This window comes from Leptonotus elevatus, chromosome 8 (assembly GCF_054856555.1).
Source record: "Leptonotus elevatus isolate MCC_2025b chromosome 8, RoL_Lele_1.0, whole genome shotgun sequence".
In the NCBI taxonomy this organism is placed as follows: domain Eukaryota; kingdom Metazoa; phylum Chordata; class Actinopteri; order Syngnathiformes; family Syngnathidae; genus Leptonotus; species Leptonotus elevatus.
Window position 1 is genome coordinate 22,897,697 of NC_141246.1, and position 15,519 is coordinate 22,913,215.

Here is a 15,519-nt window from a genome sequence, read left to right on the forward strand (position 1 = left end):
GGGGTAGGACGAGATAAGTTTTTAACTTTCTCCTACCCCTTTTAAAAATATAAACTCTTTTCTTTCTTCCTATTCTTGCTTTTCTTTTTTACTTCAATTTATATTTTATACTTGTAATTTGTTTTGTGTTTTCTTTATGTTTATATGTTTAATAAAACCATAAACCAACCAAAGAACAACATTTTTTTACATACAAGAAGTATTGAAGTTATTAATGAAATTGTCTGTTCATTAATAATTCCATACATACCTCAGCGTTTTAATTAGCGCACACTATTGTTCACGTGCATGATCATGTTAAAGCAAGCCAACCTAAAAATTTTTTTTATTTTTTTTACACCTGTATGCACTGTGTATAATGATTTAAACAAATAAACACACCACATCTAGTGTAGTGTGCCACACAAATATGTACACAACAGTGTTTAAATTCAACTTGCCATTGATAATTCATAAATAAAGAAAAAAATACATGAAGCAAAAAACATTTTAACTTCATAATAAAGCAGTAAAGTGACAGTAACTGTTCCACTTTTGAACTAATGTACACTCCACTGTTATCATTCATGCAAGTGTTGACATTTACACCCCTAACATGACATCATTACTTTGTAGCTTCAGGGCTTGGTAATGCAGAGTTGCTGATACGCTTACTGGGAAAAGGGTTGGGATTTTACAATAAAACCATGAAGCACATTTAGAGTCCAAGTAAAAATTTGCCTGGACATATCAGCTTTGCATGTTTCCTGCTTTAAATTCATCGCAAGAGAAAACAAGGTAAGGCCACAACCTTTTAAGATTTATAAAATAACACCAGAGTAGATATTACATAACTGTCATTGTCAGCACTGAAATACCTTTTAAGTTGAGTTCTCCAGTCATCTCTAAATATCACAAAAAAACAAAAAAAACAATCAGTGCTTAAATGTTTTCCTGTTTATTTTTTTATTTTTTTGGAGATTTGATATGTTTGTAGGAATTGTCACAAAATCTGAATATGTTCATTTTAAAGGGTAGGGTGAACAAGGGATTAGTTCAATTTCCAAGTCAACATTTTGTGTGTAGTCTCGGCAACCGGCAGTATATAACAAGTGACTCACTGAGCACCACTCCTTATCTTGAAAGGGTGAGCGAGACATGCTATGAGTTGGACTGATGATTTAATACACACCTTTACTCTTGGGGGTTATTCATGCTGAACTCACAGCGGGTCACTCTTTACTCATACTTAGTCAATATTCACTGAGTGTCTAGTGCTTATGTGGCAACACATGTTGGTTAGCATAGTACAGCACAACTTCTGAGGTTGAACATAACCAAAGGTCTATTTCACAAAGCAGATTTAGTGAGAATCCTGAGTCAAGAAACCCTGAAATGTGGTAAAATCTGCCTCTTCTGTTTCAGAAAGAGAGGTAACTGAAACCATAGGAAAAGAGGTGACTCTAGCCTGTTTCATAAAAATAGGTCATTTAAGCTCTCGGTCAGTTACCGTAGTAACAGTGTCCATGAACCTAACCTGGTTGGTAGCAGGTTTTTCACAATGAACCTCGAGTTTTTCCCTGTCCCCGTCTCCTTTCTGCCACACACGACAATTCATTTCCTCATTCATTCAGTCCGCTGCGGCAAATTTTTGCGTACATATGCCTGTAGTCTATAGCGTAAAGTCTTTTGTCACGAACATGGCATGTCCTTTTGACAATGACCCTATTGATGAAGGTGCCGCAATATTGCGCAGGGAATTAAATATTCGTCGCAAGATTGTTATCAGACCGCGCATAGATATGCTGGCATTTCCGGACAGTTATCTTTTTAAACGGTACCATTTCACATTACAGTCCATCATCTACATACACAACTTAATCCGTCCTTACATTTGCAACATTACCATGCGTTCACATCGCAGCATATATTGTGAGTTGCGCTTGAATGATGTTTTTATATTTCATCTTAATTAAGTCAAGTGCGCTTCTTCCCCGCAGGATTGCACCTTAATTAAATAAATTAATGAGCTACCATTCAATAGGTTTCCCCTGTAATATTATTGTCATGGCAAAGGACTACCTTTAAATTCATTTACGCATTGACCCACGGCGCCTTCCACTATGGGGAGCCGCTGCGGTGTTGCATATTTTTTTCTATAGACATGTTCAAATTCGCCATATGATCGCATTCAGATTTTCAGTTGAGAGGGGTAAAAAAAAGACGCGGAAGCAGAGGGCGGCTCCGCGCTCTGCCATGGTAACTCAACAAATCAGGGTTCCATTGATGTGGTCTTTTTAGTGTAGTGGTAACTCCAGGTGAAACTACTCTGTGTTGATTAAACTACCTCAAATCAGCTGTCCTGGAACCAAAAATGCAGAGTTTCCTCTCTCAGTGTATGTCAACTGGCTGTTCAGGGTTAGTCTTGGTGTTTGTTGAACATGCTTTGTGAAATGGACCCCAATTCAGTGACTGAAGATGGATGTATATCACAATTGGATGAGGCTGATGGGATAAATGCACAATATTTACCATGACAGCAGGTTGTTATCATCATGATCACATTTGTCCCCTCGAAAACATACAAGAACCTTGCAATGCTTATTTATGACTCAAATAAGCAATTAATTGCTAATAAAAACAACAATGTTGTGTTTACATGTTCTGTTTAGGACAGTATGTTATTGATTTTGATATGAGTATGTGTGAAAATGTTCCTGTTTTCAAACCATATAATACTTGGTCATGTAACTGATCTTTCTTTATTGTGTCCATATCTTTAGTGATACCAAACGATTGTGAGCACATGATGCCTATCTCTGAAGGCATGTCCCACATCCTACCCAATCACGTTCTGAGAGTGGGCCAAACTATACGACTGGACCGGGAACAGGAGAGAGTGACTCCATGTTCTAGTGAGCCCAGCAACCGCCTCAGTGACATTTCGCTGGATAATCTCAACCAGCTCATGTTTGAATTGGATCCAACCTTTGAACCAATTCAGGTCAACACAAACCATCTGTGCATCAGTCCAGCTGGAGGTACAATATGACGACATGCAATAAAATCTTGATTGATATTAACAGATGTGCAATAAAGCAATAAGTGACGCAACATGCAGGTTATAGTTAAATGTCACATTAAAAAATGGTCTTCAAAAGATAAGACAGGTCAACAGTTTCAGTCATACAGAGTGAGGCCAAATGATCCTGTTAACCAAATTTTCAATGTTTAATTTCTTTGAAAATGCACCCAGCCTTCAGGAGTTTTTCCTTTTTTATGAGAGGATAATTGCACCAATTCAGGTGTTCTGGGATTGCTGCCCAGACTATGAGACACACCCTCAGCTTCTCAGCCTACTTACATAAAGAAAAGTCCCATTAAAGCATAATAGTGGTGTGGAGTTGTCTTCACTTTGTGCCTTTCCTTTTTTTAGTATTAAGTGAAAATAGATCACATCACCTATTCTTCTTGGCGCAACAGTATATGTGCTGTTGATTGTATGTGTATTTCTGAGGTCATCCTGAAAGCAAACGCTTATGAAGAAAAAATATGAAGAAGTCTAAGGAGCTAACACAGGATTTGCTGTGTACTAAAAGCACAAGGCTACCCAGCGACCATCTCAAATTGTGTGGCTTCATACATATTAGTTATTGCAAAGTAACTTGTGCTGCATAACTATTGGTGTGGCTCCTTTCTCTGACCTCATTGTTTTGTTTTATTGCGTAAATAAATTGAATCCACAGTTCCCATCAACTTAGAGAGGTAGACATTACCTGAAATAACCATGAACGAGTTGGAACCTCTCTCCGATGTTGTGACACAGCAGAACTGCACAAATTAAAACATTCAGCTTGGAAGGATTACCCTGTGCTGTGCAGGCAGGTACCTGCATGAGAATTTTCAGCAGAATTTGTGCGTGTACACGAGCCAAGCCCTTACAGTCAACATAAAAGCAAAGCATGAACATGAAGACAAATCATGGAGTTTCACATTCAGTTTTTCCTGCATGAATCTTTTAATGACAAATATTTCCTGTTTTCCCCCAGAAGCATACCACTCCTCACCCACAGTGTCCCCCAGTTTCCCGATCCCCAGACCTGCCAGTGTCAGCTTCAGCCCCTCGGGCACACTAGTCTTTTCGGACTCCCCCTCCTTTTCCCGGCCTCCGCTGCCATGTGGGAACGCACCCAGAAGAAATCCCTCAACGAGGCATGACATATCCTCTTCGCAAGGGTCCCTTCGCTTGTCTTACCCAAATAGGAACAGCGCAGCCTCGTTACTCTCTACATCAACATGCTCAGATACGAGCTACATCCTTGGCAGGTATAACTTATTCATTTCCTAAAAACATCATGATATGTACCTATTGTATCCTCAAATTCAAATTTATATATATAGCCCTTAATCTCAAAAGAGTCTCAAAGAGCTTCACAGGCCCACAGTTGACAAATATTGCTGACATCCCCTGATCTAAACTTGAGCTAAAATAGTTTTAATGGTCTTGTTTCAAATAAGGTGATAAGAAAGGCCATTAAAACTTTTAGCGAATGTTTAGTGCACGTTTGTGAACTTCATCGAACCCTGACATGAAATCAGCATTTACTATCACCGCTAATGATTGCCCTTAAGTGGGATATGTACTTTAGTAATACTGAAACAAAAAACAACAACACACTCCTGGTAATATTGATAATGTGCATTTGAAAGGAGAGAGTTTAGTCAAATATAACCGTGAGGTTTCTTTTTTATTTTATTATTATTATTATTATTATTTTTAAATCAAGACTCACAGCGGTGTCCTTAAACAAGTGCCGGTGCCGGGCGGGGCCAACGATTAACATCTCGGTTTTATTAGGTTTAAGAAGCAAAACATTGAACAACATGCATTGTTTAAGCTCAGCGAGATTTGAGCCATATTTATTTCTAAATTGTGAAATTTGGTACCATCTGCATAAAAGTGACAATGCGATACAGTATTTATATGTAATATCACCTAACGCAAACATGTAGATGCTAGGGTTAGGGCTGGGATAGATTGAGGGTAACGATAGAGGGCCAAGTATTGATTCCTGCTGAACTCCACAGGTGCCATTACAATTCCCAGATGACACATTGCCATGAATTACATGGTGAATTCTCTCTGAGAAATAAGGTCTAAACCAAGAAAATGCTGAGCCTGAAATACCAACACACATTTGGAGGCATTCTAGTAGTATGTTATGATGGACAATTTCAAAGGCAGTGCTGAGATTATGTAATAATATTATCGATGAGGTCTATAGCTAGTAAGAGACCATTAGTCATGTTTGCAAGCAAAGTGATCGCTTTTAATCTGGACTAAAAAAGCTCAAATAGATTGCTAGTGGCAATGGTTAAGGTCGAGTCGTTTGAGTAAAGGCTGAATAAGAAAAAGCAGCAGAGGAGAGCGATAAGTTCATAATTAGAAGGTCCTACAATTGGAAACAGTACTTTAACGAGTTTCCCAGGAAGAGGTGCACACACTCATGTTGTCGTACTAATCCTCTCGTCCTCATAGCAACCTGTCTTTGGCCAGCGAAGATGCAGATGGTCTCGGGTCAATCATCTTTCCAGGTGATGGGTGCCGGACGAGGCAATCTATGACCCAAGATGGGTCAGAGAAGCGAGCACAGGAGATGCCTACCAACTGCTCAATGAGCAGTCCGGAGCAGTTATCCTCTGGTTCTTTTACTGATATTCCCATGTTGCTGATCAATGGCGTACCACATCGGGACAACCACAAATCTCCGACTTCAGACGACGAAGTAATACAGAAGCCATTTAATCATCACAGTGAGTGTCAACCGTTGCTGTTTTGCCTATACTGGCTCTTCTTTTCGACACTTGGCTACATTTAATCAATACCCGGATTATTTCAGGTTCAATAGTCCATTCAAGTGGGAGTCAGTCATCAATGAAATTCGTTATGGATTCTTCAAAATTCTGGTTCCGTCCACAAATAAGCAGAGCAGAAGGTGAGAGCCTTGAACCTAGGATGGGTCACAATTTGCAAAACGAAATCACGTTGTTGTGAGCTATTAGGAGCTTTTTTTGTGTGTGTGACAAAAGCAAATTCACTTTAAATAACTATTTTGCGATGTGAAAAAAAATGCAGTCATCATCATGCAATAACAACATAACATGTTTGATCTACCTCAGCTGAGGCCTTTGTGAAGGACAAAGAACCAGGAACATTTGTGGTGAGAGAAAGTACTACATACAGAGGAAGTTTCGGGCTTGCCATGAAGGTTGACCAAACAGTAACCAATTCTTCTGGTACGTTTGATTTGTAATCTTGAGAGTATTTTCTTATTTGATTTTTAAATGTTACAGCTGCACTTTGGTCAACAACATAGTACTTAATGATGTCAAGTTTTAAAAAGGGCCTAATGACTCACTTACTCAACCCAACTAATGGGGAAACAATAAAACTAAAACAACCCCCCCTCCCCCGCCCAATAATGTCCAAATAGTTTTAGGCAGGCTAAGCACACAAGTAAGGACATTTGATAATTATTATAATGAAGATTCTTCTTATTAAATAATTGGTAAAAAAAAAAAAATCAATACAACAATCAATCAAGTCCACTAATGCTCTCATTTTAAGGAAAAAAATACAAAGCTTCAGGCTTACTATTACTGCAAGTTATATTTGGCCAACCGAAAGGGAGACCAGACTCCGTTGTTCCCTGATTAAATTTGTGTGTGTGTATGTGTGTATGGGTGTGTGTGTCAAACAGGAGAAGAGAGCAGCTCCCCTTTTGTCAAACACTTCCTTATTGAATCTACAGCAAAGGGTGTACGCCTTAAAGGCTCTTCTCAGGAACCGTACTTTGGTAAGGTCAACAACACTTATATTCATGCTAAGCGACTACAATTTTTGAACTAACCAATCTCACATTTATCCATAATGAATTGCGATTAATCACATTTTTCTACTTCTCCTTCTACTTTCTTCTACAAAGCTTGTAACAGATATTTATTTGAGTAAAATCTTGGGATTAATGCACATCATAAAAAGCTGCTTTCTGTGATCCTTGTATAGAGTTCTTCTCCTGTAAAATACAGCAGTTGATCAAAATGATTTATAGGCCAACTTTCTTCTTATAGAAACACTTCTCAAAGCTTCTTGCTTCCATGTTTAGTTGTGCCCACATGCAGCACACTTTAGAAGGGTTGATTTGCGGGTCCCCGTGGAGTTGAGCAGGGAATTTTTACTCTGAGATGATACGCCAAAGACATACAACTAACATGCTATTTGAATTGGGCTGTGTGAAAACTACTTCTCCAACTGCTTGACATTTGGTCAAGCAAATAAAACCAAAAGTAAAGCTACCTATAGTGTTTGTCCATCTTCGTGCTAGTGACTAAGTGGAAGTAAATAACAGAGTTAACTGAGTTATTTTTTTTAGACTTTAAATAATTTAATTTAATCTCCAGAGTTAACACTTTAATTTTGACAGCCTTAATATAGAGAAAAAAGAATTTGTCTTTTAATGTAGAGCAAAGCAAAACAAACAAACAAACAAACAAACAAACAAACAAACAAACAAACAAACAAACAAACAAACAAACAAACAAACAACAAAACAAGGTTTACAGCTGCAGTTGGATCACACAAGACTCAAATTTGAGTAAGATCCAGATTTGGTTTACAAGATGTCATTTTTATCAGTCACAAATTAAACTTTAAGAATTACACTCTTGTTTGTCAGTGCTATGGGTTGCAAAACAAACATACACTAATGTACTCCTAACGAAAGCATATGTGACCTTGTGAGCTTCGAGGCTAGATAGCAAGACAGTCTGCAATTTTTAAACAAGAGAAATTGATGCAAGTAACATAGTAATGAATGAAGTTGTTGTAAAATATTCCTATCCTCATTCATAACCCCCCCAAAAAACAACCAAAAACTCACAAAAGCACAAGGAGAAGAACATACAAACTCCAGGCAAAATTCTAAACCTGAATTACAGAATCGTCAGTCAGACGATACGTTGATGAGGTGGATTGTTTATAGAAATGAACTTGCTGTTGAGTAATTGCCCAATATATAAATTCATCCATTCAGCCTTAAATTTTCTGCTCTGCATTTCGTCATTCAGGTCATGGATAGGGGGCAGTGTTTCCCAACGTTTATTGAGCTAAAGCTAATGCAGTCATGGGGAAAAAAATATTACACCACCCTTGTTTTTTCCCCAGTTTCTTGCTAGATACAACTAAAGGTAAATTTGAGTTCAGTTTAACAGGTGATATTTTCCATGACTTCCTAAATAGCCTAGATATAGATAGCCTAAAATTCATTTTATTTATTTATTTATTTATTTATGTATGTATTTATTTATTTGTAGTTCTTACATCAATAACTTTGGCGTTGTACTGCCAAAACAGTGTTTTCAGGCAATCCATGTTTTGTTTTCTTTCAGTTAGTTACATAGATGATACGCCTTTAGTCAAATCACGCATTAAAATGATAATGATGATATTTACTTTAAAATCTGACTGTTCAGTAGCACATTCAGACCTTTGGGCAAGAGTCTTTTATCAACCCCAAAAAGCATGTTTTTGGAATGTGGGAGGAAGCCAGGGTACCCCAAGAAAACCCACGCAAGCACACAGAGAACATGCAAACTCTGAAATAAACGTTAGAAATAAATAAATAAATAACATACAACTCCCTCCGTTGGATTTACACCTAGAGACACTGCTAAAATACACACTAGGGACACTATTTGCCTTGAATATTTAGAATTTGTTCACAACACAAATATATTCTAATCATTTCAATGATTTTGTCTGGTTTGTTTATTGTGGTCATGAATTGTTTTTGGAAATATAATGTTTTTGTCGTTACAGGAAGCCTTTCTGCTCTGGTGTACCAGCACACTATTTCCACTTTTGCTTTACCCTGCAAATTATTGCTCCACTCACAAGGTAACGTGTATCTATGTTTGTAGATAAATGAATTGGAGGAGACATATAAAGACATTTTATGAGCATATTATTAGCTAGGGTGTTGACAAGCAGCTACTTGTTCTCAAGCAGTCCGCAGTCAAAGCCAGAGCAATTAATGCCCTAACTTGTGTTCTGATATCAGGAGGCAGCAGTACATCACCACGCCACTTTCACTTAGTGTTCATGTCCGCCAATTGCAAATACCACCCCACTATCTGTTTCCATCTCCACAATTACTGTACATCACCAAACATTTGAGCATCTCCCGGTTAGCATTAGCTAATGATCTGCACTAGCATTGCAGCGTTTTGCTTCGAACTCTTTGTGAAAGAACCAACTATTTGTATCCAAGCAATAAAAAAGTTTTTTTTATTTTCATTTTTCACGTCTCCTTAAATTGACTTGTCTGTCAACAGGACAGGGTGGAGATGAAGAGAGAACAAAAGACAAATCACTCCTAGAGGAAAATAAAGGAACAGGTAAGACTAACCGAGTTTTAGTTGTAATTCCAAAAGTGCAATAAAGAGATAAAAGAAGACATCCCAGACAGAAAATTAAGCTTCATGAACTATTTGCGATATTTTTTTATCTGCTGTAGATGGTGCTCTTGGTTTAAAGATGGAGTGAAAATGTAATCAATTTCCATTGCATTAGCCTTTATTTTTAAACCAAGGGCGCCATCTAGAGGAGTAAAAAAAACCTGCATGTGCTTCAGTGTAACTATGTTAAAGTATCCTTGTGCAACATACTGGACCCCCAAGTTGCTCCTGAGCCATGTCATCGGTAGTCAAAAGCGCTTTGAGGGTCTTGTAAGGAGGAAAAACGCTATATAAATGAAGTACGTTTTATCAGAGTAAAGTGTAGTTTGAGTTAAATCACTGTAGCCTACTTTCAACACTACTCAGTGTTTATCAGTGTAGATTTTTAACACTATACAGTGTTGGAGTAACACTGGTTAAGTGTCCAAAAAAGTAACACATTGGAAAGTGTCAGATTTACTCTTATTGGTGTAGACACATATAAAGTTTTCTAGTTAGATTTGACACTACTCAGTGTTAATCTAACACAGGTTATTTTGCTGCATACAATAGTGCTTCAAATACACAAAAAAGAAAAGAAAAAAAAGAAACAATGGATGAACTTAAGACAATTTAAGTACAATTTTAGGTTTTACTTTATGTAAAATCTAATTTAATTTCAAATCGATAAGAGGTTAATTTTTCAGATTGCACTAAATGCATTTTACATCAGTCATAGCTCAAATATTAGGTATGGAGGATTACTTTCATTTTTTTTCAAATTCATCTAACGTTCCGTAGTTTTTTTTCTTTTTTCTTTTTTTTTTAGTATTGAAGGGACTACACCATGGTATTTTAAGCCCTTCCACAGTTTACTTTAGGCATATAATGATGAAATCTTACCTTTGACACAATCGCGATGTAATTTCTTATGAAATATGAGTTATTTCAGTGGCTATTTTTCTTACCCGGAAGTTAAACGCTCGGTTCAGTAAAACCCCGCCTCTCCCCCTGTGGCTGCCGCGCCCCTCTCATGACGTCGTCCGAGCTGGCTGCTCCATGCAACGCCCACGAAACATACTGATTGGTTATAAGCCGATTTTTAAAATAGTTGTTGCAGTCCCTTTAAGAATTCCTGTATAGTGTTGTGAGAACTGGACCTCTGAAAGCCACAAGCATGCACACATGCACACACACCTACAGTACACAGACTGAAGGTTACAATATTGCATCTAGTGATTACAACTAACTGTTTCAGACAGTCTGTTTTACATGAACCTGTTGTTTTGTGGGGTCTACAATAATGTGTGTTTATTGCAGCCTGCAATTTCATCTACCTAAATGCCGTCCCCACTGAGATGTTGACAGGACCTTGTGCGGTGGAGAGGGCGGTCACCTTCACATTCCAACTGCCATCAGGCTCTTTTCAACCCACCATCGTCAACCTCAAAGTGTCTTTGAAGGGCATCACACTGACAGACATCAACAGGAAGTAAGACAGCACACATCCTGTCACGTTTGTCAAAAATGAGACTTTACGTGTGAAATTCAACGTGAACATTTTTTTTCTTTTAGGCAGTTTTTCAGACGTCATTACCCGGCTCACCTGCTTAGCTATGGTGGAAATGATCCAGAAAATCGAAGGTGACAGTTCATTATCATGGAATTGCAGTGAATGCACACCCATAGAAGACATGTAGTGGGACGTGATTTCCACACTGGTTATAATATAGATCACGTGATGGTAAATACTAGGATTCCACAGAAAATTGTGTGAATAAGAAGAGACATTCACAGAAAGCAACATGCTGACTTTTATGCTTTCAACATCACGACATAGGGGCATATTGAAAACAGTTGTGATCACCTTGCAGCTAAAGTCCAATATAATCTCATCCCTTAACCGGAAAGGGCACTCCACCCTTTTACGACTGAGGACTACAATTTTGAGGTGCTGATTTGCATCCCAACCGCTTCACACTCTGCTGCGAACCGCTCCAGTGAGAGTTGAGAATCACGGCTTGAAGAAGTCAACAGCACCACATCATCTGCAAAAAGCAGAGATGCAATGTTGAGGCCACCAAACCCTCAACGCCTCGACTGCACCTAGAAAGTCTGTCCATAAAAGTTATGAACAGAATCGGTGACAAAGGGCAACTTTGGCGGAGTCCAACCCTCACTGGAAACAAATCCGACTTACTGCCAGCAATGCGGACCAAACTGTCATCAGTCTGCCAGGGACCGAACAGCCCGTATCGGAGGGTTTGGTACACCATACTCCCAAAGCACCCCCCACAGGACTCCCCGAGGGACACGCTCGAATGCCTTCTCCAAGTCCACAAAACACATGTACAGTAGACTGGTTGGTGAACTCCCATGCATCCTCGAAGGTCCTACTGAGGGTGTAAAGCTGGGACAAAAACCACACTGCTCCTCCTGAATATGAAATTCGACTTCCCAACCGACCCTCCTCTCCAGCACCTCTAAATAGACCTTACCGGGGAGGCTAAGAAGTGAGATCCCTCTGTAGTCGGAGCACACCGGTCTGCCAATCCAGAGGCACTATCCCCGATGTCCACATCCACAACCAGGACATCCCCTCAACATCAGTGCCTTTCGGAACTCCGGCCAGTGAAGAGCCTTTTTAATACCTTGTGACTTCAATCTGAGAAATAGGAGGGCCCACCCCAGAGTCCCCAGACTCTGCTTCCTGAAAGAAAAGCGTGTTAGTAGAATTGAGGGGGCCTTCAAAGTATTCTCCCCACCGACTCACAATGTCCCGACTCCCGAGTCGAGTACAGCAGCACCCCATCTCCACTATACACAATGCTGATGGGGCAACTGCTTCCCCTCCTGAGAGAACAGATGGTGGACCAGAATTTCCTTGAAGCCGTCTGGAAGTCGTTTTCCATGGCCTCACCAAAATCCTCCCGTGCCCGAAATTTTGCCTCAGTGAACGTCGAAGCTGCATTCTGCTTAGTCAGTCTGTACCTCTGCAGTCCCACACTAAAAAGGCCTGTAGGATTTCTTCTCCAGCTTAACGGCAGCCCTTACCATCGGTGTCCACCAGCTGGTCCAGGGATTGCCGCCATGACAGGCATCGACCTGCCGAGCTGCCTCAGCAATGGAGGTGCGGAACATGATCCATTTGGACTCAAAGTTCCCTGGCCTCCTTCGCGATATGGACAAAGCTCTGCCGTAGGTGTGAGTTGAAACTCTTTCTAACAGGGGATTCTGCCAGACGTTCCAAGCAAACCCTCACAATATGTTTGGATCTGCCGGTTGCAACCGGCATCTTCCCCCACCATCGCAGCCGACACACCACCTGGTGGTGATCGGTTGACACCTCCACAACTCTCTTTATACAAGTGTCCAAGACATGCGGCCGCAAGTCCGATGACATGATAATAGGCAAGCATTTCTTTAAGTGCCTGTCTCTTATTCTTCACAAAATATACACTTATTAAGTTATTGGACATGTTTTAGAATTCTGTATTCATGCAGTGATCCAATAGGTTCTCTTTGGATCTAATATAGTTTATATTTAGATTTTGGATCATAGATGATCAGGTTTTTTCAATACCATTGTCCTATCTACTTAGAGCAAATTATTTTCTTGTCATCATAGCATATGTCTATTTGAATCGTGCAATATAAGTCATGTTTGGATGACAGTATTTGAGGCATCATCCATCATTTTCTATACCACTTGTCCTTGTTTGGGTCGGCTGGAACCTTTTTCCCAGCTGACTTTGGACGAGGGACAAAATACAACTAGACTGGTTGCCAGCCATTTGCAGGGAGGGAGGACTTGCAAAATAGAGTGTCCAAATTCAGAAACCCACAACTGTGAGGCAAACGTGCTTCCCGTATTTGAGACAAATACAGCGTTAAATAGTTACTCGTTATATATATATATATATTTTTAAAACAACCTCTTTTGATTACGTTTTTTTTCTGTTACAGGTGGCAAAAAGGTTCAAATTTTGGTGCAAGGTAAGGGAGTTGTTTTGCATGTAATGTGACAGAAAAATAACTTATTAAACGTACAATCTACACTGCAATACAGTAATTTTACGTATAGGTATTGGTATCGGGCCGCTACCTGGCCTTATGTCAAAATATCGGTACTTGCAACGGTGGCCGATACCAGTATCAGCTGCTCTCTTGTGGCCCTTTTACAATTCATTAAATCAATTAGAAGAATAGAAAATTGCCATTAATTTCATGCAATTTTAAGGAAAATTCTATATAGTGTTGCCTCACTTTTCGCTAGAGATACATTCCAATCCCAGCCGCCCCCCGCAATAAGTGAATGTATGCGAAGTAGAGGTTGACTTTTTAAATTAACATTTTTATTTTGGGGGGAATTTACACCTCTATTAAGGCATTGTGAACCCCTCCACATGGAACCCACCCTTCTAAACACGTGTTAGACTTAATAAATATAATTTTTTGCATGCAAAATACAGACTAAGTACCAAGCTACTGATGAAGTTTTCTTTTTAATCTTAAAATGGCTTGCCTTAACCAGAAAGCATGCTACAAATATCACAAATTGGTCATAAATGAAAATCTGCGATACAGTGAATCTGCAATAACTGAACCGCGAAATAGCAAGGGAACACGGTATTGGGATTTATAGGTCTGTCATTGTTTTGGGGGGAAATGTTATATATCCAAAGGACTAGTGGTATCTGTTCTTTGTATTGGTGACTACTAAAGAGTTAAGTAATCCTACAGGTATTGGTCTGAAAAACAATGGTATCGAACGTCCTTAATTGTATTATTTCATTATTCATGTCTTTGCTATGGTATGTGCATCTTATATTTCAAATAATCACAGGTGTTGCTTTTGTTTGCAGGATGTTTGGCTTTGTGGCCAAAGGTGTGGAAGCTGGCATGGAGAACGTCTGCCACGTCTTTGCCGAATATGACCCTCTGCAGCCCTGCAGCACAGCTGTCAATGTGATTCAGGCTGTCATAGCCAAACCATAGGTGCACTAAATAACATCAAACATTTGGTACTTTGCACAGCCTGTTTCTATATTTTTTTCCAGGTAATACTGTAAATGCTTCGAGTTAAAGCAACGTCAATAAATAATATTACCTTAAAGTAACAGCTTTAAAACCGGCATACCAGCTTGTAATATGCGGAACAACCTCTCTGTCATTGCCATGGCAAACCCGGATAGCCTACTTAAGCTGTCTGTAACACTGTTAGCGCAATCAAAACACCTCCTGTGTTATTGCTAATGTTTGGGCGTGTGTGCATGGTGCAAGGCTTGTACACACACGCTAAAAATAATCAGACATGTTATGACATCAACACCTTCTGGGATTGTTTAGCACTTACTCCAGTGTCTTGGCTCCATATGTGTTTGTTGGTAACAAATCCTCACTTCATTTCAGCTGTATTATTTGCTGCAGTGGTTTGTTTACGTAAGATTTCACTTTGCAACTGTATGGGAAGCTGTGAGGCAGACAATCAAACAGGCTGTGCTACTTTAACAACCCGCAGAGGCCATTCAGGGACAGGTGGGAGAGATTGTGTGGAACAATCTAATATTATAATATTTCAACAAAGCACTGTACTTCTCTAGCTTGTTTAAAAAGAACATACATTTTTTAAGGTAACAATCTCTCAATTTTGACGGGTGCTTGGATTAAATTTAGTCATGTTTGAGCACCCTCAAGAGCACATCACACACACACACATCAACCTTACAATAGGAACAATTTGACTGATTTGTGGATGAAGATACACGGTTTGCAGATTAGAGGAACCTTTGTTTGTAACAAACAAAATTATGTTTTCGCCATCTTTTTTTTAAGGCAAATGCACAATCTTGATAATGTATAGGCTACAAATAATCTGCGGAATGAAACTAGCACCTTTCTTGTACAGCGTGATGTTTTGTGCTATTAGATAAAGCAACACATACAGTTCAGTGTGGCTCTGCTTAATGATGTGGATTGTACAACGTTGTCATGATTGATCAGGTTTGCAAGAATAAAATCTGAATTAATTGTTATCTCAAAGCA

At 39.2% G+C, this 15,519-nt stretch overlaps 1 protein-coding gene across 3 annotated transcripts; it reads left to right on the forward strand.

The window, feature by feature from the left end:
* The first annotated feature begins 637 nt into the window (after positions 1-637).
* On the forward strand, positions 638-15,509 carry LOC147170249 (tensin-4-like). 3 transcript variants are annotated; one of them, XM_086081689.1, is made up of 13 exons: positions 638-777; positions 2,763-3,020; positions 4,029-4,305; positions 5,519-5,793; positions 5,880-5,975; positions 6,160-6,276; positions 6,741-6,836; positions 8,858-8,935; positions 9,373-9,435; positions 10,795-10,966; positions 11,050-11,118; positions 13,441-13,470; positions 14,340-15,509. In XM_086081689.1, the coding sequence occupies exons 2-13, from the start codon at positions 2,786-2,788 to the stop codon at positions 14,470-14,472; spliced, it is 1,641 nt and encodes a 546-aa protein (XP_085937815.1). In that variant the 5' UTR covers positions 638-777; positions 2,763-2,785; the 3' UTR covers positions 14,473-15,509. The 3 variants fall into 3 exon arrangements, with proteins under 3 accessions (XP_085937815.1, XP_085937816.1, XP_085937817.1); XM_086081690.1 differs by having other exon boundaries at positions 4,032-4,305; XM_086081691.1 differs by lacking the exon at positions 13,441-13,470.
* Positions 15,510-15,519: the final 10 nt, after the last annotated feature.